Below are 2,052 nucleotides of genomic sequence, written 5' to 3'. Positions count from 1 at the left end.
TGAGTGTAGCAGAGGGCACCTCTGCTACACTCACAGAACTCTAGTCTCACAACCTGGCACGGATCAGTACCTGCAGGCCGCTGAGCACCAGGCGCAGCAGCTTCATCACGTCTCTGTACTTGGTGGATTTCATTTGTTTAGCCAAACTCTTCAGGTCCGTACTGAGTTGGTCTGCTGACAACTCCTCACTTTGTCCTTCTAATAACCTAAACACACAGATAATGATGGTGATAAACTGCTGCAGCTTTAAGGTGGAAGGAAATGTGCTGTTAAGAGATTTTATTTCTACAAACTTCATCATTAATGAAGCAACTAGTCGGCCCTCGCTGGTGACTGCTGCCACATGCTGGCTGGAAAAGGAAGGACGCACCCACAGATAAGAGTAAGTCGGACTTACGAGCTCATTCAGGGAGGAAACATGACCCTGATGAAGAGAGAAGATGGTGGTTTCAGTATTACTGCTGATACAGAAGAGAAGTGAGACATGAGAATTAAATCAGTTTCCCAGGAGGAACCAACACATAAAAGGATGCAACTTGTAAAAAAACAATACATTTACATCTGTAAAGAAATATAAGAAAGGGTTACTGTTGATTTGTTTGATGTATGAACTAAAACATTTAAATTCTAAGTAGATAACTACATAAAATGTCTTAAACTTACCATATTTAGTCCAACAGATACAAGCATGCGTATCAATACACAACTCAAGCATACAGTAGATACTCTATGTTGAATGTGACGATGAGGTTACCTTTCGGAGATGAAGCACCCGTTTGATATAATCGTCACGCAGCACGTCTTGTTCCTCCATCTCTGCAGCGTAGTGCTGTTGGATTTGTCCCTGAAGATTTTTAATCAGTAATCGACACCTCTGCTCATCTTCGATTTGCTGCTTCAGGTGGATTCTGACAAATTTACCAGAACATCAGTTAGGATCCAAAAATGACCTTCGAAAAAAAAAAAGATCAGAAACAGCTTCTAAATGGTGTGCAGGGTGTACATTTTATATTTTCATGTGTAATGTGTACAAACCTTTAGTCAAATGACAATATTTTGTTCMCTAATGAAGCGTTAAAGTTATACAAAGACTTTAACCTGCAACGTTCCTCCAGAGATAAGAATTATGAGATCTTTTCTCGTAATTATGAGATCAGGAGTCCTAATTTTTTTATTAGGTGAACGCAATGCTCTTCCGTAGAAAACAGTTGAGACAAACTAATATAAGGTCAAATTCAGGCTTACCTGTTGAACTCCTGGAGTTTCTCCAAATCCAACAAAGCAGAGTGAGTTGTGATTTTTGAAGGGTCAAACTCAGAAATCAGTTCATCTAATCTCCTTCCCATTCGGTTGGCTACACACAAACAACAGGATAGAATTAGTACATTTTATATTCGGATTATTAAAGATCCTGTTGTGTTTTGTTCTCCACTCACTGCTGAATCCAGACCCACAGTTGGTTGTAATATCCAGCAGAGCCTCTGGCAGCACTCCGTCCCTCTGGAAGCTCTGAATGAAAACGTCCGCCTGTCTCTTGGAAAGTTTGCTGCCGTCCTTGTTCATCAGGAGAGGAAAATGTCCGAAGGTCGGTGGCTGCCAGCCGAGGGCCCGGTACAAGAGGAGGTGTTTGGGCGTAGAGATGATCCACTCGCACCCTCGCAGCACGTGGCTGATCTTCATGTAATGATCATCTACCACGTTAGCGAGGTGGTAGGTGGGAAAACCGTCGGCTTTCATCACCACCGGGTCCCCCTCCACCTGAGACAAGGAAACAGAGGAGTGAAAATCACCATATTCAGGCAATTTCTGATTCCTAATGTCGGATTCTGATAGTCTACTGCCTCTAAAACAAAACATAGTTTTCTATTCTTGCACAATTCTTTATATATTTTTTTATTATTAGTCGTATTATGGCTAGACAGTGTTAATTTTTGTTTTGTGTACATCTATAGTTTGTAAAGTAACTAGTGTGTGAAACTGTACGGATGCTGCTGTAATAAATGAATTTCCCTTCTGCGGGAAAATAAAGGCTATTTATATTCTATTTTATTC

The 2,052-nt window shown here is 41.0% G+C and overlaps 1 protein-coding gene across 1 annotated transcript in view; it reads right to left on the bottom strand.

Annotated features, from left to right (window-relative positions):
• The window catches only part of ears2 (glutamyl-tRNA synthetase 2, mitochondrial), a gene marked incomplete at its 5' end in the record, with an annotated part of 5,751 nt that overhangs the window by 2,012 nt on the left and 1,687 nt on the right, over positions 1 to 2,052 (bottom strand). The window contains 5 exon segments of the mRNA XM_014015842.1: positions 71 to 206; positions 294 to 424; positions 755 to 908; positions 1,246 to 1,354; positions 1,437 to 1,758. Coding sequence (XP_013871296.1) covers positions 71 to 206; positions 294 to 424; positions 755 to 908; positions 1,246 to 1,354; positions 1,437 to 1,758 — 852 coding nt within the window.

The sequence above is a fragment of the Austrofundulus limnaeus genome, unplaced genomic scaffold, assembly GCF_001266775.1.
Source record: "Austrofundulus limnaeus strain Quisiro unplaced genomic scaffold, Austrofundulus_limnaeus-1.0 Scaffold135, whole genome shotgun sequence".
NCBI classification, from domain to species: Eukaryota; Metazoa; Chordata; class Actinopteri; order Cyprinodontiformes; family Rivulidae; genus Austrofundulus; species Austrofundulus limnaeus.
The sequence above is the reverse complement of the archived record's forward strand: the minus strand, read 5'-3'. Positions and strand labels throughout refer to the sequence as shown.